Source organism: Xenopus tropicalis, chromosome 1, assembly GCF_000004195.4.
Source record: "Xenopus tropicalis strain Nigerian chromosome 1, UCB_Xtro_10.0, whole genome shotgun sequence".
NCBI lineage: Eukaryota > Metazoa > Chordata > Amphibia > Anura > Pipidae > Xenopus > Xenopus tropicalis.
Window position 1 is genome coordinate 47,781,081 of NC_030677.2, and position 27,449 is coordinate 47,808,529.

Genomic DNA, 27,449 nt, shown 5'->3' on the forward strand with positions numbered 1-27,449 from the left:
ATGACTGAAAATTGAAAACCAATGTTAATTCCAGTACCCTTGGTTTTGGAATGAGGTGTTAGAAAGACACACTAGTGCTGTTAGCTACTATTTCTGTATGAAAATAAAATAAACCAGAGGGAATGAGGAAACATTCTTTTGTCCACATAGTTTATTTACATCCACTTGTGTTTTTCTCCACAGTCAGTAAATGGTACTTGTGGCAAAATGTGCTTTTTGCACTTGGGAGCTGCTGTACCCATTGATGCATTTGAACCCTGGAACTACTGCCACCTTCTGACAAGGCGGTAGCTCCAATATTCCCTCAGCATCCTGCATCCATATGTGCACTTGCACCTAAAAAATTGCACACCAAACACACCAGATGGACTTACACGCAATTGTGTCTGATTTGCGATAAATGCTAAAATCAGACACAGTTGCCCCATAGTACAACGCTTGCAAGTGCAATGATGATTGATATTTTTGATATTTAAAAAAAAAAAAAAAAAAAAACTTGTGCTCTGTGCCTATAGAAAAAAGTATGAGATTGAGTAAGAAATACTAACTATCTACAGAAAATACATAGATTATTGACCATAAATAGGGTTTATAAATTCCCTTTATGTGTAATATTGTGGTAAGAGTTTAAGATATTTTACTATGCTACTTATGAATTCCTTCTTTAGGGTACTGGAAGTGGACTCAGAAGTTCCGCGCAGCATAAATAATCTTCATATTTTCAGCAGCAAGCATCATGACCACCTGATATCTAATTTCCTTAGTACCAGCTGTTGTGAGCAGATTCTGCCCGGAGCCATGTGATCTTGTCAACAGAGTCTGACCCACTCCCAAACACTGACAAAGACTCTGGTACAGCAATGACGGTGCTAGAGGAAAAACCTTTTGCTCAGCAGCTCTCGAATGTCTACTTCACTATCCTCGCCTTGTTCTGCTTCAAATTATTCGTGAAAATAAGCCTTGCCATACTCAGTCATTTCTATATTGTAAAAGGCAATCGGAAAGAGGCAGCACGGATAGCAGCAGAGTTCTACACAGTTACTCAAGGACAAGGTACTTTACTGGCTGATTAGGATTTTAAACTTTTATATGTTTGTCTTTTTATAGCACAGTGATAGATGAAACCATTTATTAGCATTATATTGTCAGTACAATATATAATATATACTTGTTAAGGATCTCAGTTGCATAGTATTGTCATATGTTGCCTTACACTGTGTCACCTCCTAAAAACTCTTAACTATCTCATTTTCTGGCACTGTATCTATATCTTGGTTTATTATAGGTGATGAGCTACCATTAACTTTTATTGGACTGATATTTTGTTTATCAAGCCGTTCCATTTCTTCCTCTCCTAGAAGGCTATTTTTCTTTACCTGGTGTATCTTTAAAATAGAATACATTTACTTTGAAGGGACAGGGCTAAGACACTGATGAAGGAAATAAGGAAATGTTTAACATTTTCAAAAGGAAAATATATCTTATAGCTTCAGTGAAAAACCTGGGACATTAGCGGGTCAAAAAAGCGACATCTAACATAACATCTAATTTCAGCAAATGATATGGGAAAAGTATGGATCATATCACTGCTAAACAGTGGGCTATTAGTGGTATTAACCAGAAGAACATTGTGGAAGGGAATGAATAACAGACATGGACATCCAGATGTGGGGGGCACATTATGCAAAAGACAATGGAAGGCGTTTAGAATCTGCAGTCAAATTGATAGTAAGGCAGATGGCACATTGGAATATTAGGCCAAAGTCAGTTTGATGAGAAATAAATATCTAATTTGTTAATTGCATAAAAAAGGTAATAGAATTCTAGGGGGAACTTGCATTAGGAGATTAGAACTTGTGTTAGGTTTTTCTTATAGAATTAGATTTGGTCCATTGTGGGTCCAAGTTATGGGAAAGGCACGCTGGAAAGCTGAAATAAGAAACACACGCAGAGATCAAAGGTATCAGTGTGTATGGCAATATTCATCACAATTAATGCTACAATAGGTTTTTAGTACAATACTTTGTTCTGATTGAATTATTAAAATGAGTTGAGAGGAAATTCAAGAAATGCACTTTTGGTCCACAATTGGCCTGTCAGTGCATGAGAGTAATATGCCTTGTGCATTAGTACAAAGACAGCATGTGTTGGTTCAGATGAAAACACACACACACATATATATATATATATATAATTTTTGTATCTAATGTGGCTGTGCACCCCACTATACAATTATTTTTGGCATTAGAATGCAGACACTCCAAGGATTGAGATATATATATATTTATATATATATATTTATTTATATATATATATATATATATATATATATATATACACTAAAGGGCACAAAAATATGTTTTGTACTGCTCATTCAACAAGCACTTGTGTCAATTGTCTTGCTGCGTTGTGTACCTTGCACTGGGTTAAAAATCTGTGAGGTGCAGAAGGCAGGGTTTCCTAACTTGCACGTTAAGAAATGGGTAGGGGCAGGAAGGGGGAAACCTATGTGCATCTCCAATCCTGCCACTCTTGAATGCTGTATTTTGGAATGTGCAGGTCAATGTGGTTTAGACAAAAGTGCAAAAAGTGAAAAATTCATGGCACTTTGCACCCCTTTTTTGCACTTTGCATCCTGCGCTACACTTAATAAATGAGCCACAGTCTATGGGAACAGTGTCCTCTAGTGGCCAAATGGTTGATTGCTTACTTGGTTTTACTGAGTAATAGCCTTTAAATCAACCATCAGTGCTGAGGAGGGTGAGATGATTTACAGTACGTTCTAAATAGACATGATGGAAAAGTTTTTAATATATCAAGAGAGTTCAGAAGAGTAGCATTTTTATAGAGGGATATTGAACTAAGGGACCAAATGTTGGGTGGAAGGGAGTTGAAAGGAAAACTCTCCATAGAAGGTGTGGTGTGAACTAACATTAAAGGGGTGGTTCATCTTTAAGTTAACATTTAGTATGTTATAGATTGGACAATTCTAAGCAACTTTTCAATTGGTCTTCATTATCTATTTTTTATACTTATTAAATTATTTGCCTTCTTCTTTTAAGTCTTTGCTACTTTTAAAAGGGGGTTACTGACTCCAGCAACCAAAAAACTATTGCTCTTTAAGACTACAGTTTTATTGCTATTGTTACTTTTTATAACTTATTTTACTGTTCAGGTAATATCCTATTTATATATCAGTCTCTCATTCAAACAACTCCCTGGTTGCTAAGGTAAGTTGCACCCTAGCAACCAGATAACTGCTGAAAATACAAACTGGAAAACTGCTGAAAAGAAATTCAAATAGTTAAAAAACTACAATTAATAAAAGTGCAAATTGTCTCAGCATATTGCTCTCTACATCATATTAAAAGTTAACTCAAAGGCGAACAACCCATTTAAAGACAAATATGCATGGGATTGATATAAAGAATTTATGTAACATCATAATTTAAGACTTAAAACTAAAACGAAGCACTTAATGGGCAGACTAGATGGAACAACTGGTCCTATTTAGCCATAAATAATAAAAAGCAGGTATTTTCTGACAACTAGCTATGATATTCATTTAAAGCATATGGAGGATGCCTCTGCTGAATGAAATAATAAGACAGTTTTTGCTCATAAGCTATTTTAGCATTTTATATTAAAGCAAAATAAACAGAACATGCATATTTTGTATAAATAAGGAAATATTTCCCTTAACTACCTTCAAATGCAAGCCAATGTGTCCTTGATTTTCAAGGGCTTATAGCATGGGAGCAATTTTTCATTTCCCCCAATATAGTGGTTGAGGTTGGGATCATTATACAACATTGTATGACCTCCTGCTCTGCTGGCCTAGTTATGGATGTGTGTGGTTTATTTGGAATAAGTATTGCTAGTAAATAGATATGTCCATATTTGGTCAATGATAATCACTCCCTTGTGCCAATAGACAGTAAGGGGAAGTGATCAGAAACATGCTTGGGTGTTTTGATCCCCCAGATAATCCCAGAGAAAATGACAGTGATCAAAATTCCTTGCCAAAGGTGGGGTAGATATGGCATTAGAAAGTATAAACCCATGCCTTGCCTTTCAGAGGAACATTCCCTGCAGCAGCAGGGATTCACATGGAAAGTACAGGCTTCCCAAATGCCACAGTGGAAAGACTGACTGGGTGCAGCACTGAATGGCCAGGGTTATGTTTTCCTATCATCCATTCTTAACAATTGATAATGTCAGTCAGCCGCAGTTGTTGTGGGAAATAAACTGAGAATGGCAAGTTTCCAGCATTCATTCCAGGCACATCACAGGTCTATAAATACATTGACAATATGTTGCTTAACATAACAGATGCAACAGATTTTTTCTCTTTAAACTGTACTGGCCCAGAAAAAGTAAACAAGTGCTCTACTTTTTATGTCCATGATCCATGCATATATACATTCTGTGCTTGTATCAGGCTATGCAAGTAGCAAGTATGTACTACTTTCCCATATTATAAGAATATCCTAGATGGAAACTGCTGGGATGCTGGAATTCTTTCATTTAGAGGCATATGAGCAAGACATTTAATGAACACTGTAGAGCATGCAAGAATCTTACATAGAATAATATCTTACCGTCTCAATGTAATTGTAGAGATACTCACTGCACTTATTTATTACTCTCGAAAATTTTTCAGCAGTTAAGCTTTCATGCTTTTTAAATTATAAACACATATATATTGGATACATGTTTTATTTTGTGCATTATAATACCACTGATTTGTGAAGTCATATGTGTTCTAAATGGGCCAGTACCTATGTGTAGTTTTGTGGTGATTTTGCTCATATAGAGCAAAAACTCCCTGCAGTACACTACCATTTTCAAAACGCGTTTTAGAAATTGTTGTACTTTAATCTTTACATTTTTAACCCAGAAATTCCATGAACAGTAGGTTTACCCCAGGGAACCATACATTTTTGGAGAGAACAAATTCTGGCGTATCTAAAAGGGATAAATGTCTTTTCACTTCAAACTACCCAATTGCAATGCTTTACTGAAGTTATTGGTTTTTATATCAATTTTATGTTGGGCGAAGCCATAAACACATTTAATTCAGAAAGCCATATAAATACACATTCTTGCATAACCAAAATGGGTAAATATATCTTTCTACTGCAAACTACCAAACCACAATGCTTTCCCAAAGTTAGCAGTTTTGATGATATTTCCGAAAATAGCCTCAAAGCTTCCACTTAGCAACATGTTATCTTCCAAATGTCATTAGGTACCATCCTAATTCTGAATACCAGGGATCTCCTGAACAGTTTGATGTGTAATGTGCATAGGTACGCCTAAGTATGTGGCATGTAGGGCCACATAATGAAAATGGGATATTCATATGATCGAGGCTCATTTCAGCTAATTAACACATTTACTGCATTTTATGTAGGGTAATAAAGAACCCAGTCTGCATGTGAAGCCTATAATAAAAAACACCTCTCTTTACAGAGCAAAACAAGTGATTGAAGCCATAAACTTTGACACAAAAATGTAAGAAGCAAGCACTTCTTTCCATGACTCATCCACCATTCATCCTTTATTCCATACAATTAAAACCCGACACTGGCTTGACATGTTTTGTGTCCACATTCATATTGAGCCCCAAGCAAATTATAAGGTCTTCTGCAGTAGACCAGTAATATCAAGTTATCTTGAACCAGTAATTTCTTATTGTCATCAGTGATACACATCATGACCTCATCTGCAGCCCCTAATCTGGGGACCTACAGGGAAATGTTTGCTGGCTGCCTGCACAGGTTTTATATGGTGTTTATATTGATACTCAGTGTGCAAAGAAAATTTAAGAACCAGTGTTGTTTAGAAATAAATCTTGTTAAGGTTAAAGAGGAAAGGGAAGTTCCTGGCAGAGCTGATATTCTAGAATAATAATACAGCATAATAATAGATTGGGTCCACTAATGCACCAAGTATTATAGTGATTGCCGCTACTTTCTCTCTGGTACATAAACGTGCTGTGCTTGTGACACTTATATTGCTCTTACTTTTTAGTGTTACCTGGCGTGGCTTCCTCAGGCTTTAAATAGAGGTCACTAATAGCATGTTTTGCCCATAGCCACTTGCCTTTGCACCTACGAAATAGCTTGATAGTCGAGACTTGCAAATGGACACCCAGGGGTGGCATGTATAACAGGTGCCAGAACTCCTACTTCTTGAATTCCTTCCTATGATGGATGAACCCGTTATCTTGGTCACTTTCTGCCAGTTCCTTCTGGATTTGTTTTGAAAGTGGCATTTAAGACACGTGACTTGACCAGCAATGTTGTTCTCTTTTACTTCCAAGGGAACCACTTTGGCAGACATATGACTCTCGCTCATCACATATACAAGGGAAGCAATTTGAATTTGTGTTTGAGGAAAATTTGGTAAAGCAAAAAAACATTGTATGGGTTAGGTCCAGACAGAGAATGTGGTATTTTTTTTTTTTTTTTTACTTCATTTGACCTCAGTGATACATTAGTAGTAAAGTAAACTAAATTCTTGAACAAAGATGCAAATGAAAGGAGAAATGTGCCATAAATACATTCATACATTCTCACAATTTTTTTGGCTGCTTAAACAGCCAGCTATAGTAATAGAATGCTCTCCACAAAGCAGCCCCTTCCTTATGCCAGTAGATGCTGAATGTCACTATTATTAGTGGTAGTATTATTATTCTAGCTAAATAAAGGACAACCTGTATAGGCTTTTTGAAGCTCAACAATGGTAAAAAAAAAAAAAAAAAAAAAAAATTCTACCCAACAAAAAATACAAATCCTTTTTAATAAAAATAAATGTATTAACTACAGGTATGGGACCTGTTATCCAGAATGCTCAGGACCCGGTGTATTCCGGATAAACCCAATAGGCTTGTTTTGCCTCCAATAAGGATTAATTATATCTTAGTTGGGATCAAGTACAAGGTTCTATATCATAATTACAGAGAAAAGAGATGGCCTTTCCGTAATTCAGAACTGTCTGGATAACGGGTTTCCGGATAAGGGATCCTATACCTGTACTATGATCTTAATATCAGCATTCCATAAAGAACAGACAACTGCTGAACATCCTCAATGATGACTGGGAGTTTTGCAACTATTTAGGACTATTTAGTAACTCATTAAACAATATTTGCTCAGATCTGAATATGAACAGGCTGGGTTAATTGCAGTCATTTTAATTGGTCCTATAATGTAATCAGAATTCCCTTAATTAGTAAAAATGAAGCCTTAAATAATTAATTTCATGGCTGGGTAGTGTTTTTTTTTAGCTGGTTTTGTTTGTATTTACTGAATGATGTCTAGCTAGATACCTAATCTTAGATTGTTGTTTCTCTCTTGCTGAAACTAATAATTTGGGAACAACATCCCCTTAATGGGCCATTGATTTGTGCTGGTAAGTATTTAACTCTGAGTAAATGTATGCCTTTGTGGATACGATGAGCTGTGTGCATGTGATATCAATTTCTATCACAACCTTTATGTGCACAATTATCAGTCTGGGAACATTAGTCTGATACCTACATACAGAATACAGGTGTTCTTTCTGGTAATTACTGTATTACTTTATGTAAAGATTATATAGTACGGGTATGGGATCCCTTATCCGGAAACCCATTATCCAGAAAGCTCCGAATTACGGAAAGCCTGTTTCCCATAGACTCTATTTTAATCAAATAATTCAGATTTTTAAAATTGAGTTCCTTTTTATCTGTAATAATAAAACAGTACATTGTATTTGATCCCAGTTAAGATATAATTAATCCTTATTGGAGGCAAAACAATCCTTATTGAGTTTGATTAATGGTTTATTGATTTTTTAGTAGACTTAAGGTATAGAGATCCAAATGACGGAAAGACCCCTTATCTGGAATGTACTTGGTGCCAAGCATACTGGATAATGGGTCCTTTACCTGTATATAGAAGCAATGCATGGGCCCAGGAGAAAATGATGACAAACACTGAACTTTTAACTGCCTAACACAATTTTATAGTTTTATATTTTTAATAGTCATTTTAATCAAGTGTAATTCAAAATTATATACATCTGTAAAATGGGTGGAAATGCAGTATTTTAAATAATGAGCCTACTGCACCAGCCTAAAGAACACCTAAATCTAAAGTTATATTTGGATTTATGTGAAAGCCTTTCATAGGCCAGACTCCCTTTCCCATGGTGGCAGTGCCCAAGGCAATGCCAACTATGAGCATTCTTCATGCACTGCACGTTAACTGATAGGATAACTCATCAGCATTTATTTTTATTTACTGTCTGGTTTGCATGGAAGCCCCATAAAGTAAAGTAAATAGTGGCCATGTTTACTCTTTGTTTTTTATCATTTATATTTTCCAGTTTAAGACAACTGTTCAGAGTATGCTAAAGAGATCAGAAAAAGGATGATCCATATACAGGTATGGGATCCCTTATCCGGAAACCCATTATCCAGAAAGCTCCAAATTACGGAAAGCCTATCTCCCATAGACTCCATTTTAATCAAATAATTCAGAATTTGAAAACTGAATACCTTTTTCTCTGTAGCAATTAAACAGTACCTTGTAACTGACCCCAACTAAGATATAAATAATCCTTATTGGAGGCAAAACAATCCTATTGGGTTAAATTAATGTTTTAATGATGGAGATCCAAATTACGGAAAGACCCCTTATCCGGAATACCCTTGGTCCTGAGCATTCTGGATAACGGGTCCTATACCTGTATAAGTAGCATCATTTTAGCATTTAGACGGCATGGAATCTATACATTTGCTAAAGAAATATTGAGCAGGTTTGCCACCTAGTGGTCTGGCAGCATACACTATCATACAATGTTCAGTGTACATAATCGTCTTAATGATTTTAACACCCTTCTAAAGAAAATCAGAGGGGTTCGGGATTCCTTAGATTAGGTGCAGGAGTTGGACAGGGAAGAATAGTGACTCTAAAATGATTGAATATTCCTCCTACCCTTATCATGGGAAAGACATGAGGTGATGGAACCTGCTGGTTGAGCATCCCACACATTGCGCCTGATCTGGCCAAGGGTAAGGACTCCAGTACTTTGCTTAAAAGGGTGTCTGGAGCATCAGTCTCTCTAATGCCATGTAGTCTGTATGTGCAAAATGTAGAGAGTTGATCCTAGAAGATACCCACTTATTGTACAGCGCTGCGGAATATGTTGGCGCTTTATAAATAAATGTTAATAATAATAATAATACTAAATTATGTGTATGAAAATGTTCTGTATGCTCTTGTGTTATGAACAAATTAAAGGGAACACTGATACTTGCCACATATATCACAATATATTCCCCAGTAGGCATCTTTTCCCCCATTGGCAGTATCCAAGAAGAGAGCAGGAAATGTTAAATATAGTTATGTTGGGTTGAAAAAAGACCACATATATTCACACACTTACACAGACCTATCTATACACATATATAACTATATATACCAATACCTATACTAAATAACTGTAGATCTTAAGATCACAATAGTCTTAGAGATTATACTTGTTCAAGAAATCACCACAGTCTTTCTTAAAGGGGTGGTTCACCTTTAAATTAACTTTTAATATGTTATAGAATTCCCTATTCCCAATAACTTTGCAATTGGTCTTTATTATTTTTACCATACTTTTTGAATTATTTGTCTTTCTCTTCTACATCTTTCCAGCAAATAGGGGCCACTGTCCCTGGCAGCTATAAAAATATTGTTCTGTGAGGCTACAATTCTATTGTTATTATTACTTTTTATTCCTTATCTTTCTTTTCAGGCCCCCTTCTTTCATATTCCATTCCTTTATTCAAACCACTGCCTGGTTGCTAAGGCAAACAAGACCCTAGCAACCAGATAGCTGCTGAAATTCCAGACTGGAGAGCTTCTAAATAAAAATTGAAATAACTGAAAAAACAAATAAAAATTGAAAACCAATTGTCTGCATAATACAGTTTCAGCCAAGCAGAGAAGGCACGAGGCAGAGAGAGAGAAGCCGCGCTTGTGGGTATTTTACTTGGGTGGTGTAATGCTTTTAATTTGTTCATATAAGTAGTAATTGTACTGGCAGGTCTGGGGTAAATGGAGTCTGCAATGGTCATTTTTACAGTGATCTTACATGTTAGCAGGCATAACTCTGCCAGCCAGAGTTTACTTTATTAGTCCTCTAAGGGGGAGGGGGGCTCTGACCTCTAGTTATGCCACTGCTCACAATATCCATGCTCCCTCATGTACTGACAGTTATAGTGAACAATAGGCTACCCCCAAGTTGGAGGCTCCCTTTTCAACCAGAGTTATTGAAAAATGCCCATCACCAAGTGCAATATTGCGTGCAAAGTTTTGTCATGATCAAAACATCTAACTAGACAATATATTAACTTTGTACTAGGCCTTACCATACCTTACCTTGAACACTGGACAATAGATGTCCCAAAATCTGCTGATTTTACTTGGCTAAGATTTGATTTATATATCAAAGCAGATGTATATATTGTAAATCATTATAAAGTCAATAATAATAAAATGCTATGCTATGCTACAGCCTTTAAGTACTAGGCTCCCTTGTGCCACATCATGCTGCACTATGCACTGTATTCATCAAAGCAGGCTCAACCGGTGCATGGTTTTAGTACAGGGAAGTGGAATCATGAATGTTCCCATTTGTGAGCTTAATGCTGTGTCTTGTGATATGAATGAGCTCTTTAGTCTACACTTGAGCCTGAATTTATTTCAGAGCAAATTGATATAAACTATCTGTTGGTTACGTATTTTTTTTTGGGGGGGTGGTATAGTACCCTTAATTAAGTGTATATCCTGTTTTTAAGTACCTGTCCTGTCTGTTTGCCAGTTTCTGCCTCCTCATTGGGCCACATTCCAAACTTTGTCCCAGTGGCTCCTGATCCCACACTGCTTTGACATTTGCTAGAGTATCCTGATTGCCCCCACCCCAAAACAGTTCCTTCCTGTTCTCCTATCCTTCATTTTGCCTGATGCCTTTCTACCCTCTATGGGTGTTTTTATTCCCTTCCCTCAATCTTTCCCCACTCTTGACTTCAAGATTTGCCCCTTTTTTTTACCTACTATTCCCTTTAAGACTTTCCCTTTTTTGCCTTCTTTCTTCTCAAAAATCCATCACAAACACACAGATGCACATTGTCCTGAGTAAATAAGTCAATATACAGTACTTTATGACTGGTAGCTAAAATGGCTAATGAGCTCATTAGCAGGGGTTGTCATCAATATCATGCCCCTAAATAAAACATGGCTCTCAGTTTTTTGGTATTTTGTTAGAAATGTAAGTGCAGTGTAATGTGAACTACAGTCACTGTCAGAAATTCTGTTTTTATTCATGTTAAGCAAGCAGAGCAGCGTGCATATGATCTGCGCATACAGGAGCAGAGTAAAGGCAGCATTCCAATAACAGGAAAGTCTGAACTGCACCCAGGCCCAAAATAAACCCCTGAGCAGCTACTATGTGAAAGGCTGTGATGCAACCTCTGTTTACCAGGAAAGAAAATATATAGTAAAAAAATCCTTCTAAAACAAAATTACGGTATGTTTAATAATGGCATATGATAAAATGCCATGGAAATGCTTGCGGCCCTGAAAGTGTAAATATACAAAGGCAGTTATTTGTATGTGACATGCTTTCAGACAGAACATCTGCTATCCTTATGTAACTGCTGGCTGGACATTTGCCTTATTTGCCCTTAATAGCTTCTCTGTATTTTACTCCTATAGAGTGATCCTGCGTATCACAGTCCGTATTGTACCACACATATATATCTCTATGTATACAGTAGTGTTACTGCTTGTTCTTCACAGAAGTGCAAGGAAAAATCACACTGTCTTCTTCTCTGTTATAAAAATAGAAAGTGCTAGGGCAGACCATCCCTTCCCCCCCCTAGTGAGTACCCACCAGCCCAGCCTCAGCCCTGTAAGTGCTATTCAGCAGAGATTACTGTGTTTCTGACTCTGAAAATACAGTGAGTTCATTCTGTAAAGCCAGTGCAAGAGAAGAGACGGGAAAGGACATTCACTCTTGGGAGTGCTCTGAATCCCGTACAGGGAGAGCTGTGAGCATGTCTGTGAGAGCTGCAGTGCAGGCTGCTAGCAGGAAGAGAGCAAGCACACAGGGTGCAGACAAGTATCCAGCAAAGAGAAGAGCCAGCTGGGGCATTCTCACTAACCAAGGTCAGTGGAACGGAACTGGCTTCTTGGCCTGGAAACTGGGGACATTTCATCTGTTTACATCTTTGCACAAGGCAGTTTCCAGAGATTTAACTCATTATGTATTTAAACTTATTAGCAAACTGCATAAAAGGATTAGAATTGCACTTCCTTATCCGGCAGTGGTCATGAAAGGGTGGCAGTAAAATATGTCAGATATGCATATAGCTGCACGTCACATACTGACACTTTGCCTGACAGAAAGCAGCAGGGTAGAAACACATACTGGCATGCTGAAGGGGGTTGCTATACTGTGCTTGTGTTCTTTTGTATTGGAAAAGTCTCAGAGTGTTTAGGGGGGCAGAATGCATACCTAGCATTCTGTATGTCTGTGGCACCTTATATCTTACAGTGGGTTCTGACTGTCAGTCACACTGACCACACACCAAGCTCAGTGAGAAACTTTGTTATATTATCCATTATGTCCATGCACCACATAATGCAGCAAACATCAACCTTTGTTATGTTCCAGGAAATGTATTGTGTCCCAAAGGATACCATTCAATTTCATGGCAAAATGTCACATTACATTAACTTCTGTGAATTATTTACCTGTGGTACATAATAAGCAGGTGCTAAATGCTAAATAGCTTGCGCTGGAAGTTGTGTGGCATTAAAGGGTGGGTCACCTTTAAATTAACTTTCAGCATGCTATAGAATATCCTTTTCCTAGTACTTTTTATAGATTTTTATTTACCTTACTTTTCTGCCACTTTCTAGCTGGACGATGGAAGTCAATGACACTGGCAGACAAAAAAATATTGCTTTGTGAGGCTACAATTTTATTGCTATTATTAAATTTTATTTCTTATCTTCCTATACTCTACTTTGCCTATTCATATTCCAGTCTCTCATTCAAATCACTGTCTGGATGCTAAGGTAAAATAGATCCTAGCAACCAGATAGCTGCTGAAATATCAAACTAGAGAGCTGCCGAACAAAAAGCTAAATAACTGAAAAAAAGTAATAGAAGTAAAAAATGACAACCAATTGAAAATGGTCTCAGAAAATCAATATCTACATCATACTAAAGGTGGTGAAGCACCTCTTTAACCAATGCAGATGCAAATTAGTATCTAGTAATCCGATGTGCATGATTCACATGATGCAAGTCAGTTAAACACGCTATGTGAACCCTGAAAGTACCACCTTCTAGAGCAGGGGTGGGCAAAGTTTTTGGCTCGGGGGCCACATTTACTCACAGGCGGGCCAGGCCGGCCCAACGTCCTCCCACCAGCTCCCCCCCCACCAGCATCCTCCATCTCTCCGACCTGCAGCTCCCTCCATCGTTCCGCTGCGTCTGTTCCTCGGCTCCCCGCTGCATCCTTTTTTATGGTTGCGCCCCCTGCGCACGAGCATGCACGAAGCGCAACCAATCAGGGCCCAGAAATTATTTAAAGGGACCCGGAGTCGGCGGGCCGGATTAAAAAGGCCAACGGGCCGGATGTGGCCCGCGGGCCGTAGTTTGCCCACCCCTGTTCTAGAGACAGATGTATAAATTCAAGGGCTTTGTTAGGTCTAAATGTTCTGTACTTTGCACCTTGTACATAGTTCATCAGAGCAGGCTGAACGCGATGCATAAGCACTATGCACAGGCTGCATGTAAGGGTTCCGTACTGCTTTTTCTGCTGCCATGACTGGGTTTCCTAGCATTAGAGGGTGACCCCCCCTTAGAACAGAGGGGTTGGAATCTAGGTAGCCTTATGCACAATTAAATTAAACTATTCTTGGTATGTCATTCTGAATTTTAGAGGCTTCCCACAATCGGCATATGTACGTGTAGCAGTTATGAGGGTGGCTTCTTATAAGTAGCATGACTTAAAGTGTTGTCTGTCTAAAGACACTGAAAATACACAAAGTAATAATATAAACATTTTACAAGGTTCTGTTCCTGAAAGATCCCACCCCGCCCCAGTATAGGTCTCTTTACTACATGCATAGCTTTTATATGTTTGTTTATGGGATCAATTGTAAGGTTAGCAACAGCTGCACCTGTTTCTAGACTTTGACAAAATCGCTGCTGTTTATGAGAGGAATTTGTCATTTGTGCAATAAATATCATTCAAATGTTTTTCTTCGACTTTGTGTTTGTTAAAATATGCGGTAAAATTTTGGGAAACTTTATCGGGCCATTATTCTCTACACATATGTATTTTTTAAGTGGTTGCTGTACTGCTAGTAGCTGGTGTTTCTGAACTGAACTTACCTGCCTAAAGAAAACATTTAAATTGTACACACCTAGCCACAAAAAACAAACATAGCCCCATTGCTCATTATTAAATAATACAAGTCAGGGGCAGCCCAAGCCAACCAGGAGCCGTAGGCAACCCGGCCGACATCCTCCCGACATCCAGCACAGTGACATCATTGGGGGATGCCACACAATTTGAAGGAGGGGCAAGAGAGTGCAGATCAGGGGTAGTCAGAAGAGGTACCTTCTTGGTGTCCCCCCAGTATTGCACCCTAGGCAGGTGCCTACCCCGAGTTCCGGACCTGATACAAGGTGCAAAGTGCAAAGTGCAAAAAAAGGGTGCAAGAACACAGCAATTTTTTTTGTTGAATCAAAATGCCTGGCCAAATCAAATCCATAATCCTTAAACCTTTATCTAATTTGGTTATGCAAATTAAGGCTCATATTCAGTTCAGCATTTGACCAAAAAAGTATATTATTTGCACCTTTAGCATAGGAATAACCCGTCTTTCTTTGGTCAGGTGGCTTTCCACTACCAATTAACTTGTATGCATATATAAACTGTTTCCTCTGCTGGGATAAATAAAATTGTGTCCATGAAATGCAGTGAAACACTTAAAGTTAAACTGCTTGAAGACTTGCTCTTTAGCTGCTAAGTAATGCATCTCAGGAATACCATTTGAGCAGGGTCAGTGGTAATGGAAATAAAATTCATATTATGTGAAATTTCATACACTCCTTTTTTTTTTTTCTTTAGTTCATCTGTATTTCACCTCTGCTTGACCTAATCACATTGATTTCAGCTAGTTGCTGAAGCTGGCTTTGGAAAGTGTAGCATGATCAGCCAGTTCATGTTAGGCAGTCATACACTGATTGCTATAGATTAAAGTTGTCATATTCTGTTGTTTGGATCTGCAGCTTGAAAACCAGATACATAACTGTTCCGGATTGTCAGCCCATGGGTCAATGTTTTGGATGTGTCACCAGCTTTATTGTGTTAAGTCTTCTACAGGCTTTATGGTAATACATACAGTATAATTTAAAGACACAGTTTGCTTTGATTCTGTTGCCTTATTCATGTTATCTACAGTACTAGTCATACAGCAAGACAGGATTGAGATTCTTCACCAAAAAGGCTTTGAAAAATATAGCAAAACATTTTGGTCATTTGTGACCACCCCCTCCAACATCTAAGTCTTAGCCATGGTCAATTGTTATTAGTTTGGGTAGAGCTTAGTATACCCTGACCAAATCTAAAAGAAGCAACAGTAGCCTCTTCCCTTACTTAGCCCTGACTGCCAGTGCGATGTAATGTATGTTCCCACGTTTCTCTTTGATCTATGCATGCTATGTTTTGTCTGGCACCATGTACCATAACTAGATTAGAGAGCCCCAATTCGAAAGGGGTTCCTCCCACCCCCCACATTTTTCTCAGGTCCTAAGGTGTCAACTGTGTGCTTTAGAAACTAAAATAAGCAGGTCATGTTACGGTCCCTCCAGAGTTTGAAATGGAAATTGTTTATACTTATTTTATAAGAGAAGCCCTAAGCCTGTTACCATTGAAAAAAGATTAATGGGGTACTCTCCCTTCTCCTTACCTCTAGCACATTTAGGGTAATGGCACAGGGTACTTTGGAACCTTTACCCCCTAGCAGATTTTTACCTCTGTGTGATGGACACGGAACACTTAAAATAACCCCCCATTCACTTTGATTTGCTCAAAAACGTGGCAGTGCGAGTCCTATTTAAATTGAAGGAGGCATTTTAAGCTCTCCGAGAATTTTTTACTTCCCCGAGAATAAGAATTTTCTTTATTGTACACGCTGTAAGATTTTAACTAAATCATAAAACTTGGAGCATTTTAGCAAGTTATAGCATCCCATAAGAAGTTATTTCACATACACTCATACATTCATTCAAACGCCAAGTATTATAAACAAGGTAATTAATATGTTTTCCTGAGCCATGGAAACAAGATAAAAAATGTATTGGCCCTAAAAAATATTATCATAAATCTTAAGTTTACTTAGAACATAGCGACTTGCCCTCTTATATCCTGGACCTAATTTCTTAAAGGGGAAGGAATTGTTCAATCACTGGGGGTGCTAAATGTTAGGCACCCCCATTCATTATAATAAGGAAAAGGGAAAGTTATGCTCACCGCTAAATTCTAAACTGTTAGCCGGGGGTGCAATGAGGTTGTGACCACAAAATTCATATAGACAACAACAAGAGATCCTCTGCACTCACCCATTATCAGTGCAAACAGGACATTAATATATATTCACTGCTGGCCAGCTATGTCAAAGTCATCCCAGGTATGGCCACTCACGTTTATCTGATTCATTAAGAATTCTACTGCTTCAAAGGGACTGAGTTTTACCTGCAACTTACTTGCTTTCAAGGTTAAAAGTTAAAAGAGCGCAGAGGACCCACATTCATTGTAATCACTTACCTGATACCCCATGCTAGTGTTCCTGTTGGCAAAAAACCCTATCGGCCCGGGGTACATGTGATTGCAAAGAAAGAAAAAGGGAAAAACGAAGATTGTGAGTCAAAATGTGAGTTTAGAGCTTAACACATAAAAATGTACCCACATTCTATTCATTCCTATGGGATTTTTAGAAGCACATTTATCAATGGGTGAAAGTTAGAACTTACCCCTTGATAAATCCACTTTTAAAAATCTCATAGGAATGAATAGAACATGGTTAATTTTTATGTATTAACCTCTAAACTCACATTTTGATAAATCTGCCTCTGTGTGTGCCCCCCAGTGATTGTACCTTTCCTTCTTTTTTAAGAAGGACAATTTTTTTTAAACATGCTAAATTCAGAATCACATATTTTCTGTATTCTAGAACAGTGCTGTCCAAATTATTACATATGTATTTCATATAGTGGGCCAGTTGTATCTTCCCCTACAGGGGAACAGAGATCTCACAGGAAACTATTCATGGGAATATAGTTTCCAGAAGAACTTTAGATAATGCACGGGAAGAAGGGGCAAAATAAATGCATTTTTAAGAATATCTCTTGTTTCTTTTCAAAATATTTCAGTAAATACATTACATGTCAGACAATGTTCTGGAACAGGGCTGTCCAACTGACTGTGAGCTGGATGTGGCCCTTCAAATCATTTTTATGGCCCTCTGTTTAGATGCTCAATAGATTTCATTATATGACATAATTATATATTAACTAAAGTCAGCCCTCCAACATGCTGTATGAGATACAACTGGCCCACTGTATGTAATACCGGTACGTATTATTTACTCATGCCATTGCTTATCACTCCTACTTATTATACAGAGAGAGAGCAAAAGTAAGCCTGCGATTCTGAGCTAATATGGGGAATATAGTAAAGTCCAGAAAATCATATATGGCCACCTTTAGATTTAGCACCTTTAGATATATAACAAATTAGCAATTGAAAATACGATGGACTATGCATAGTTAAATGTGTTTGTGTGTGAAGGGTTGTTGAATTTCATCTTTCCAAACATGGGTAACCTAAATTAAGCAAACAGGCGTTCGACAGAGGTTAAATAAGTCCATTACATACCGACATGAGTGCTTTTCTGGTAGATAACGAATGGTTAGAAGTGCCATGGGGAGATGGAGACCTAGGTACTGTATGAATTAGAAGGTTATAGCTTCCACATTATATAAACGTATTAGATAAGTTTTGTTTACGTGTATGTGCAAGTACTAGGATTCCAGCTGATATTTCTATTCCCATGATGACTTGGAGCATGTTATGTTCCTAATTATAGTCTTGACTTCAGGGCACAGCAACTCACTCATCGGTTACTACTGGTGCCTTTACTTTTATTATGCTGGGTTTCAAGCCTTTACTTCTCTTTTGCACTTAACTCTGTGGAATACTTAAAAATTGTTGATGTTTTTTGCTGCCTTATTTTATATATATACTTAGGCTTTCTCTGGATAATGTTGCGAGTAAGTATATTGCTGGGAGATTGGTTTGTGCTTGGTTAGTGAGCTTCTACAGAAAAGGCATTAACTACTTTCTAACTATGCAATATAATTTGTTAGCTTATTAATATGAAAACAGAAGGTTTATTGGAATATGTAACGTGGGGTGGAGACGTCACACTGCTTGTAATGACAAACATGAAGGTACAGGTTAGAGTCAAAAGACCCCTTTTGTGTGGCAGATATTAACCGACCTCCTTGATGAAGAACATCAAAGTGTTTGGAATGCAGCAGGTGTTATCTTGGATATTGATTCAGGTTTGTCATATTTTTTAAGTGATGTAGGGGTTTACAAGATGTATGATAGCAAACGAAATGTGTGTGTGTGTATATATACATATGTGTACATTTGTTTTTATATCTATTTAAAGTGGCCCCAGAAGATGGGGGGCTACTCGGGCGGCATCTCGAGGCACAGGTTTTCCCCGCTGAAGGGCTGCAGTTGCCTTGGGCTGTTACAGAAGCCCAAAACATAATGTACAACATTTCTGCCCTACATCTTTAGCTAGGCTTTAGTTCTACTTTAAACTAATATTCAGTGGGTGTTCCTTAACTCAGAATTGGAGGAGATCATTATGTTTTCTCTATGCCTAGTAAAGCTATGACATCTATTATCCAAAATTTTAATTACTATACCTTAATTATGCTGAAAATTATTTAATCATGCAATAAACCCAGTAGGACTGTTTTACCACCAGTGTGGATTTGTGAAGCTTAATTATCATCAAGTACAAGGCACTATTTTAAATAAATAATTGAAAAAAAATTATTTTTCTGACTTAAATCGACTCTATTTAAGCTTTCTGGATACTGGGTTCCCGCATAATAGATCTGTTTTATTGATGTTGCCATTACTACTGATGCACCCATTTTGCTAATGAAGTAATATTAATTTATTTTTACATTTTTTTTTTATTTTAGGGTCATGGGCAGATCGATCTCCACTGCATGAAGCAGCAAGTCAGGGTCGTCTACTAGCTTTGAAAACATTGCTCTCACAGGTACGTGTGCCTTCTATTAATGAAATGTTATCCAATTAAGTTGGCAGGAAGCAATTGATGATAAAACAAGTATAAAACAAGTGACAGAAAATTCAAGCTTTAATCTAAAGAAACTTGGTTAATCTACTTTAATGCAATAGAGCCAAAAGACCTCATACCTGCTCCTCTTTCAACTGTATTTTTGAAATCAAAATGTTTATTAAAAAATTCAATAAATAAAAAAAGTTTCTTCAAAACAAATCAGAATGTAAGTTGAGTTTTATTGAAATTTTTTTATTAACGTGGGTCATTGAAAACTATGAATTTTTCCTTTTTCATCTTTTACTAAATAATCCCCTTATGCCTACCAGTATTGTGCTCAGCATCTCACTGGATTTTAATCTGCCAATAGGTGCAAAAACACCCTGGATGCAAAAACTAATTGAATAAGCACTTCTGCCCCTTAGTGCTCTAGAAATTGCACCTAGGGTCTCTGTAAATAACCCTTTATGTGTTTTAGGTAGCACTAGCTGTTCTTCTGTTACTTCTATTGCAACTTCTCTGTATATTTTTTTTAAATATTACAAGCAATTAAAAAGGCAATTTTAAAAAATACCTTAGACATACTAGCTATAGAGATACGGTTCTTACTAAAAACACCGCATATACTGCTTTGTATTTGTATTCCACATGAGTACTTGGTCCGTTTCTTCTCATACAGAGTGCCTTTTTTTTTTTTCTTCCAATTCTTTATTTTTCAAAGTATTTTTTATGGGGAGGGGATACAGAAAGGAAAGGGTATGGGTAAGGTGGTGGGAAACATTGCATTTACAATTTTTTTCACAGATAACATAGTAATGTTTTAAGAGACAACATTCAGCAAGTCATGTCTAGATTTCAGCTAGTAAATAGGATACAGAGTGCCTTTTAACAAGTTGAGCTTTGCCACTCCAGATGCATTAGGAATGGACTTACCTAATTTGCTTTTAGTACCTTTTCACCAGGCAGAAATTATTGTGGTATTTGTTATTTGTTTATATAGCACCACAAGTTGATGTAGTGATGTACAAAACAAAAACTGTAGTACCGTGTTAGCCAGTGTCAAAAATAATAATAAAAAAACAACAAAACACAAATACAAGAGTATTGTAGAAATGATACCTATATCATCTATCTATCTGTAACTTTCTAATTTATTGCTTGTGAACACTTCTCTCTGATCTATCAGTATAAATGTTGTGCCATTTCAGTTCTCATTTGTATTTTGCCTGATGAAGGGGCCTTAGAGCTCCGAAAGCTTGCAATGTATTTTTATTGTTAGCTGTTGAGATGAGGTCCCTGCCCTGAAGATCTTAGCATGTATTATGGTTCAAGGTCCATAGCATTGCTTCTTTGCTTTGCTTCTAAATGTGATCATGAGCACATGTACTAGCCATATATGCAAAGATTCCCTCATTTGGCAATGTGAGCAACAAGGTTACCTGGGCCTAATATGATCTTGTCATTTGGCCATTGCATTCACAGCCCACCGTGGCACTTATTCGATGGGATATTCAAACTTGACAAACAAATATTTGGTTGACCCCCAATTAAATATTGGTCAGTTTATACAACACAAATTTAACTTCTCTCACATGGAAGCCCCCCAGGCTTCCAGCTTCACATGAAAGGACAGTTTTGTGTTCAATTGGAACCTGCTTTCAGGTTCAGCTGTGGAAGGAGTCAGTTCTTCTAGGATACATTTAACATGAACAGAAACATCACTGCAGAGGCAAATATTGTATTTTATTGCAACCAGCCAATAATCTTCATCTCATAATTAAAACCCTGCTTCCATAGGTTTGACCTAGGGGAAAATGACAATGATCTAAAAGTCATAATTTTGTTATTTACAGATAAGTGAAAATATTCTCACTCATTTTTACTCTAATTACTTTTGAGGTATTATCTGTATAATTTACTGAAACATATTTTACCTAGGGTTATAATGTAAACACACTTACTATTGATCATGTGACTCCACTTCATGAAGCCTGCCTGGGAGATCATGTTGGATGTGCAAGGACCCTTTTAGAAGCTGGAGCAAATGTAAGTTCTCAAAATAAACTTTACATATCAGATAACAATATTTTGGTGCCTCATCACATTTTCTAATAATAACATATTGCTGTTTTTATTATACTGTTAGTTATATGTTTTTCACCAGAAGTTTTTGTGTTTTTCTAACTCTACATAACATTAGGCTTTATGGGCTCTCTTTCTCATATTCCTTCAGTAATGGTGTCTTTTGTCTTTGTACAATGTAAACTAAGACCATCGTCTGTTAATACATAAATTAAAAATTAGAGGTAGAATTATTAAATACAGAACTGTGGAACCCACATACAATGGGTCAGTTTGTCAAACCATGTTCTGTTAAACACCCTTCTTTTCTGTTGGGTGTTACAGCAGCTCTTTCAACCAGTGCAAATTGCAAGGGGGGAAAGAGATTGTTTAATCTAGAAAGATCTGTATTTTTGTTATGGTTACTGTTAGATAAAAAGTATTGATCTTGACACTTTCTTAAAGGGCAACAAAAGCCAAAAAAAAAAAACAGGTTTCCTGATAATGGTTTCCATACCTGTACTAGTTTATTTTTTAACACAATCTTTAATAGCCTCCGTTGGAACTTTACCCTTTGTTAGGGCCCACATTAGCTTATTTAATAGGATATAGTTATAGGAAGGTTTGCTGTGCCATTTGTCATTTGTCCACAGATCCAATCTAGCGCAGGAAATACCTGTATTTCTTAGCAAATTACATCAAGTGCCAGTAACAGTAAAGAAAATGTTTTGTTCCCCATGTTTGTTCATAAAATGGCATTTGCATCATTGTTACCACTGTACTCTAGTGGCAATGGGGGGCTGAAGGGAGCTGATTTCTGAAGTTCTATCAACTAGTGGAAAGGATGTTAGGGTTAAGTAGAATAAGAATGTTTCTGAAGAGAGTTACAGTACTACACAACATGTGTCTCTTCTCTGTTATAAGGAGGTATAACCATGATGAAATTATTAGTTACTCCCCATTCCATGCCCAAAAACTTCCAATTCAGGAGCACATGCTTTGCCCTTGTCATGCTTTAGTTTATAAATCACCATCATTATTATAAGACCAATTTAATAGGAATTATTTGGTTTAATTTGACAAATGTTAGAAAATGTGTTTGTTGTAAGGAAATGTCCAATGATATGTACCAGTCTTGCATTTCTTCTCAGATGTCCAGGTTTCTCAGTATCAGAGTTATCACTTCACAGTCATAATCATCAGTATAAATATTTTTATAACCATAACCCTATGGCTGTATATGAGCACAATTATAACTTCCTTCCTGCCTGCCCCTAGACATCTTGTGATATGTTTTAGGTGAATGCCACAACAATTGATGGAGTGACTCCTTTATTTAATGCATGCTCAAGAGGCAGCGCTAGTTGTGTGGAACTTCTTTTGGAGTATGGTGCAAAAACACAGTTGGAAATATGTCTTCCTTCACCGATACACGAAGCATCAAATAAAGGTAAAGAGTACACTGATAGTGTGCTCAAGTTTGCTAAATTATAGAATTTTCTCTTGGATGACAATCCAACAATGTTAAATTTTTCCCCATTGTGACCCTTATTATATTTAAGTTACAATAAAAGACCAAGCTACTGTTTATCTATGCAAACAGTTTGTTGTAACAATTCCTTGTTTCTACCATTACTATATTGTGACTTGATTGAACATTTGCATTTTGTCTGAAAACTTTGTGCAATATTACACAAAGTGACACATTTTTTACAAAAGCTATAAGTATTTATTTTTTTATGTTTTTATATTTTACACTTTCCTGGAGGGACTTATTTTGCGATAGTGGTGCCTATTTCCTTCCTGCCATAAAGTAGAACTTAGTCTAGGCAAGATTGTCTTCTGTTTGGAAATTTAACACTGGGAAACATCTAAATAACAAAGGATTTAAAGTAATTTGTAAAGTAATGAAAAGCAAATTAAACTTCCATTACTAAACTTGCAGTTTATGGAAAAAAATATCCAAACATAAATCATAAACATTACTTGTGCCTCACTATGCTTGGCCCCCTTGTGGAAAACCAGCTAAAGCCAATACAAACATTTGGGGTCAACCCCATACTCATTCTGGTTAATGACTTGATGATAGATTATTGCTCATATTCCTGTCTCCACTCTCTATTTCCACTCCCTCTGCTCCTGCAGCAGCAGACAGGACCGTGGCCCCTTTAGGAGCACCTTCTACAAGTAGGTAGTCTTATGATTCCACACAGTTCTCAGTACATATATCTTACCCTGAGGTAGGTGTTAAGTTCAAGTGTCCGCTAGCACAATGCATCTCATTACGATTGTCTCAGTATAACCCAGTTTTACAACTTGCTTCACACAGAATGCCCCAGTCATGTCCATGCTAGTTATGCCCAGACATTTCCTAAAGCAAACCAGTGCAATGGTAAAACACAAAGAATTATAGAAAAACTCTGCATTGAGTCCAGTGTGAATGACGTGTGTTGAATCTATGGGTTGTTCTTGGTATTCAACATCAGATATCCTGTTTTAGCTCATAATAAAGCTGTTGCTACAATTATTACTGGTGTAAAGACTGACAGGCAGAGTGTAGACAGTCCATATGTTGGGTAACATTGATAGCAACCATAACAACCATAGACAGTTTTTTTATACACAAGGTGTAACACTCTGACTGTGCAGACAAAAGGATCAAGTGGATCAAGATCCACTGAAGCTTGAGAATAAAACAATATGTTAGATCTTAGCTGACCAATGCACCAATGACCATGCACCAGTGTTATCTACAGGCAGGCTTATTTAGGCCTTTGATTACTATATTACAGGCATTTGGCCCTAACAATATTAAAGGAGACTGAAAACACAGTGGAGGAGAAGAATGCTTCCCATTTTGACTCCAACAGTCTTCAGTGGCTCAACAGTGTACAGCACCAAGTCCAAACATAGATTAGATCAGGGATCCCCAACCTCTTTTACCCGTGAGCCACATTCAAATGTAAAAAGAGTTTGGAAACAACACAAGCATAAAATAAGTTTCTAGGGCATCCACATATGGGCTGTGATTGTCTATTTGGTAGCCCCTATGTGGACTGGCAGCCTACATGAGGCTCTGTTTGGCTCTAAACCTGTTTTTAATGCAACCAAAATTTGCCTCCAAGCCAGGAATTCAAAAATAAACACCTGTTTTGAGGCCAATGGAGGCAACATCAAACATGTTGCTTGCGATCCACTGGTTGAGTATCACTGGATTAGAGAAAAAAAAATAAAGATGATGCAAAATGCTAGTGATCACAGGCCAGTGTATTCCTTCATGCAAAAATGTTGTTCTACTGTGTTTCACAGATGCATTTCCTTTGAGAATACACTGTAGATTTTACCTGAGCAGACATAAATATGGGTTTTTATATACATTTGGGTTTTTTGTCATTAAGGTTATTTTTCATTTTAATTATAGTTTTTACTTTTTTTAACATTTATTTTTGCCCAGTAGGGCTAACTGAAGTGATGTCCTGCTGGAAAACTTTAGTTATTTAATAATATCACAGCTACCACAAAGTGATCCATCCAAAAATGAATTTCAGGTCCACACAACCATTAATTGACCCAGACCCTGTGCACTGGCAGTGGGGCAATGGTCCTACAACAATTTCTTTAAAACTGGAGCGACCGTATATTGACCACCCAGTCTATTTCCCATTAGCATAAATTGGCCAGTAGTTTAATGTGGAGGTCAGTAGTGACCCATTACTGGAACATATAATAACTAATACTAATAAACAGTGTGAATGTCTTTCAGATGCACCAATACCTATTATTACAAATAATAGATTTTATGGTACACATTTTTTGTTTCACAGGGCACAGTGAATGCTTAGATGTCCTGATTTCCTGGGGTATAGATGTGGACCAAGACATTCCTCATTTAGGAACTCCTCTTTACGTTGCTTGTAAAGGCCAACAGATCAGCTGTGTACGAAAGCTGTTATATGCAGGTCAGTATGGAAAAGTTTCTAAAAACAGTTCAACAGCAGACATTTGTATTTGTATATGGATTGTAAACAATCGTTTGAGACAAATTATTACTAAGCAATAATAAAAGATATAGGAACCATTTTCCCAGGAAAATATGTACATTCTTACATCCATAACCGTCCCTCCTGCATTTAAAAATGGACTAATATTTAATTAAAACACATAGTAATGCAGTAAACCACTTGTTTCTCTGTAAGAGTCAAGTCTCTATTTCCTGTGGTGCCCACTGAGCATAGTTTGCTGAAACGCTAACACTGGTCAGAATAACTTACAGAATGTCTTGGAAATATAATAATTTGTAAATGACTGTTTTCCTTTCTCAGGTGCTAATGTCCAGCAAGGTAGACATTTAGACACCCCATTACATGCTGCTGCTCAGCAGTCCAATACAGACATTGTTAACTTATTATTGGACTTTGGTGCTGATATAAATGCCAAAAATATAGACTTTAAACGTCCAGTTGATGTTGCTCCTGCAAGAAGCTTGGTGGAAAGGCACTTGCTGATGTATGAAGGTAAGCTGTTTTTTTTTTTAAAGGAAAATGTTGGTTGTTTGGGGAAGTTATATTCTTACATTTATTATCAGAATGCATGCAGTATTTTCCATCTCTCTATATACAGTATATGTAGTGCTGTTGTTCTTGTAGTATTTTATGCCGGGGTTTGTGCCATTATTAATTGGAGTAACTGTGCTATAATGTGAAATGCTAGGGTCATGATGAAATGCTGGAGGCCACTGCACCATTATATACTTGGGTCAACTATATCATAATATGATGGGATTATTGTGTCATTTTGAAGTTCACTAGAAACTGCCATGCACATTAAAGGGCAAGCAGTAGATTTCAACTACTGTGGCCAAAATATTTCAAGTTATCTTGGCAGCCCCAACCTTCTGTTTGAATAAAGGGGTTCCTTGTGCTTTTCATATTGTTGTATTTATCACACTGACACTACAAGACTGTTTTCTATACATGCAATGTTTTTCTTAGGTGAAGAAAAAACACCACCAGTCTGAACTACAGATTTAAAACCATGCACCCCCAAACATACAAGCAACAATTACAGAACCTTCCTAATTGTAAAAAGGAGAAAAGTAATTATTTCTATATTTTCTTTTTTTAGCTACTCCACGTTCACTCTGTCTGCTGTGCAGATTATGTATCCGAAACTGCATAGGAAGATCCAGATTTCATCTTATTCCACAGCTCCAGCTTCCAACAGTACTAAAAGATTTCTTACAGTATCGAGAAAGTATAAGAAACTTTTAATCATTTGTATGTATATAAATATATATATTTGACAAACTGTAAAAGATAGTCTATAGCCAGCTATCCTAATAATCACATTTACAAATGTACATTCAGAGATACTATAATGCACTTACAGAAGTTAAATAAAATAAATACATAAATAAATAAAAATGCCTAATCAAAGTAATTATTATATCTAATGTTATATTCACCATTTTATATCAGCAATTCCTTTGTTAAATATGTGAGTGGATCTTTGCCATTGTGAAAAAAGCAAATGCATTGCTCCCCCAAAAGGGGGTTGAAATCCCCAAAGAGTAAGTAATTTTCAATAAAAGACACATTTGCTTCAATAAAAACTATAAAGCTACAGTATGTCACGTTCATGTTTAATTGACAGATTAATCAGTGTTGACAATTTTTTGTGGTTTGGTTAGGGTTGCTGTGTGGAACAGTGGAACCACCTGGCCATGCCCCAATCTGCCCCCCAATCTACTTAACTCCACCCATTAGCAGAAAGTGTTTTTATCTGCAGTTTTGGCCTGCTGATTTGACCTGGTTGCTGGCCGAACAATGGTAGGAATTTGCAAGTGTTGAACTTTCCCTTTAACTTAGTGGGATGAGTTTCATTTTGACTTTTGGGATCCCTTTTAGGTGACTTTTAAATGCGAACTAACACACC

General features: G+C 37.1%; 1 protein-coding gene across 3 annotated transcripts in view; it reads left to right on the plus strand.

Annotated features, from left to right (window-relative positions):
- asb5 (ankyrin repeat and SOCS box containing 5) overlaps positions 1-27,142 on the plus strand; it is a 36,270-nt gene extending 9,128 nt beyond the window's left edge. The window contains exons 3-9 of one of the 3 annotated variants that reach the window (XM_031895449.1): positions 669-1,053; positions 19,354-19,433; positions 21,393-21,500; positions 22,815-22,965; positions 25,340-25,474; positions 25,838-26,029; positions 26,640-27,142. In XM_031895449.1, the coding sequence (XP_031751309.1) occupies positions 861-1,053; positions 19,354-19,433; positions 21,393-21,500; positions 22,815-22,965; positions 25,340-25,474; positions 25,838-26,029; positions 26,640-26,785 (1,005 nt within the window). In that variant the 5' untranslated portion in view covers positions 669-860 and the 3' untranslated portion in view covers positions 26,786-27,142. Of the gene's footprint in view, positions 1-668; positions 1,054-11,929; positions 12,210-17,990; positions 18,067-19,353; positions 19,434-21,392; positions 21,501-22,814; positions 22,966-25,339; positions 25,475-25,837; positions 26,030-26,639 lie in introns of those variants that run through there. The other 2 variants (XM_031895451.1, XM_031895452.1) reach the window with 2 other exon arrangements.
- The last annotated feature ends 307 nt before the right edge of the window (positions 27,143-27,449 follow it).